This window comes from Pterocles gutturalis, unplaced genomic scaffold (genome assembly GCF_000699245.1).
Source record: "Pterocles gutturalis isolate BGI_N339 unplaced genomic scaffold, ASM69924v1 scaffold25082, whole genome shotgun sequence".
Classification (NCBI taxonomy): Eukaryota; Metazoa; Chordata; class Aves; order Pterocliformes; family Pteroclidae; genus Pterocles; species Pterocles gutturalis.
Genome location: NW_010113567.1, coordinates 24,687 through 26,505, shown reverse-complemented (window position 1 = coordinate 26,505; position 1,819 = coordinate 24,687). Strand labels below are relative to the sequence as shown.

The window sequence follows — 1,819 nt, the reverse complement described above, 5'->3', positions numbered from 1 at the left end:
CCCCCTGGTCAGAGGTGAGCTTGGGGGCAGTTTGGGGGATCTGTGGGAGGGAAATGGGGGGGGAAGAGACCCTTCCTTCAACGAGGGCTTGCCCTGAGCGTGTGGTCCTCCATCCGTTTGTACCAAGGGCCATGCCACCTGCAAAATAACCCCAGGGGATGGGTGAAGCTCTGCAGGATGCAGCCCCTGAGGGAGCACCCGGGAGGGGATGTTTTGCTGCACTGGCAGCTCGGAGCTCAGAGCAGAGAGTCTGCCCTGCTGCGGTGCCATCAGGACCGGCTGTGCTCAGGGACAACAGGAATGAGAGGAGCCACCCAGGAGCAGCTCTGCAAACTCAGTGTGATGCACAGAGATGCTGGCTCCGCAGCCCCACGCATGGGGTGCTGGTGGGGGGTCCCATGGCCTCGGGGCCGGGGCTCCAGGTACTGTGGTGCCACGGAGCAGTGTATGGACTGGTCCAGCTCATTCATAGCCCTGTGCAAAGGGCAGGAGGAGGGAATCGCAGTGCCGGGGACACAGGAGCACATCCACATTTCTTTGGGCATAAGCTGCTGCAGGTGGCTGATGGCAAAGACGGAGCAAGAGGCCAGCGGTGCAGGGCTGAGACATGACATTCAGCCAGGGGAAGAGTTCACCCTCCTGCTCTGACATCTCCAGCAAGCTCAGCTTTTTTAGCAGGTCTTGGCTTAGCACAGACCCCTGCGATGGCAGGGTCTCGCCTCACCCCCCGCTCTGTTCCCCAGTGCACGAAAACCTGCGGCATCGGCGTGAGGATGCGGGACGTGAAGTGCTACCAAGGGAAGGACATCGTCCGGGGCTGCGACCCGCTGGTGAAGCCGGTGGGCAAACAGACCTGTGACCTGCAGCCCTGCCCCACGGAGCCCCCAGGTGAGCCCTGCCGCCAGCAGCACCCCTGGCCTTGATTTACCACCGATCCCCCCAAAGCAGCACCACCTAGCATCTTAGCTTCTGCCAGCCCCCGGTCTGATAGTCATCCCAGGGAGGATGTAAAGGGGACAGCTCTCCCTCTGTGCCCAAATCATGGGGCACCGTGCTCTGGCTATTTCTGGAGGTGACCCTGTTAAATTAAGGGGTGAGTTCAAAAGAAGCATGGTCTGACCTTAAGATAAAAGGGAGCTTTGGAGAGTTGATTTGGCTGCTGCTTCTGTGTGATTCCAGCTAACGTCTAGGAAGTTTTGTCTGTGCCATTATTTTAATGATTTTTTTTCGGTCTCCAAATGTCCTGTGGGATTTGTAGCTATCTCGTTATCTGACTCGTCTGCTGGCTCAAAGCCCCTGTGATCTTTAGTGAACATGCGGTTCTAATTCTTTAATAGGATTTGGGAATAAGGACGATGGGGGAGAAAAGCGTGAAAATGGGAGACAGATTTGGGGCCGGCGTCTGGCTTGGCTCCGGACCCACTGGGTGCCCTGGGCTGACCCCTCCCGCAGGGTCTGGGATGCGGCACGATGCTTGCGCAGTGCCTTGTGGTCCCCTCATAGCAAGGTGCCTGGTTTCAAGTATCCTATGGATTTTAAGCAAAATATGTATAATTATAAATCCTATGGGTTTTAAGCAAAATATTGCTCTGAAGGGAGCTGGAAGAGTGAAGTGGTCTCTGGTCTCCTCTTCCTTTGAGACCAAATGAAAGTCCCCAGGCCAGGTGTGATGAATCGGGTCAACCTCCGGGTGCCTTTCCTTAGGTCAACAATGATATTTATGGAGAACCTCAATGGTATTTTCCTGGGGATGCTCTGCCAGATATTGGGGAGGTGGCAGTTGCAGATGGGGTGATGTGTTTTGCACAAGCTACGTATG

General features: G+C 55.9%; 1 protein-coding gene across 1 annotated transcript in view; it reads left to right on the top strand.

Annotated features, from left to right (window-relative positions):
- ADAMTSL2 (ADAMTS-like 2) overlaps positions 1-1,819 on the top strand; it is a 22,516-nt gene that overhangs the window by 20,499 nt on the left and 198 nt on the right. Inside the window, exon 18 of the mRNA XM_010074559.1 lies at positions 712-888. Coding sequence (XP_010072861.1) covers positions 712-888 — 177 coding nt within the window. The remainder of the gene's footprint in view (positions 1-711; positions 889-1,819) is intronic.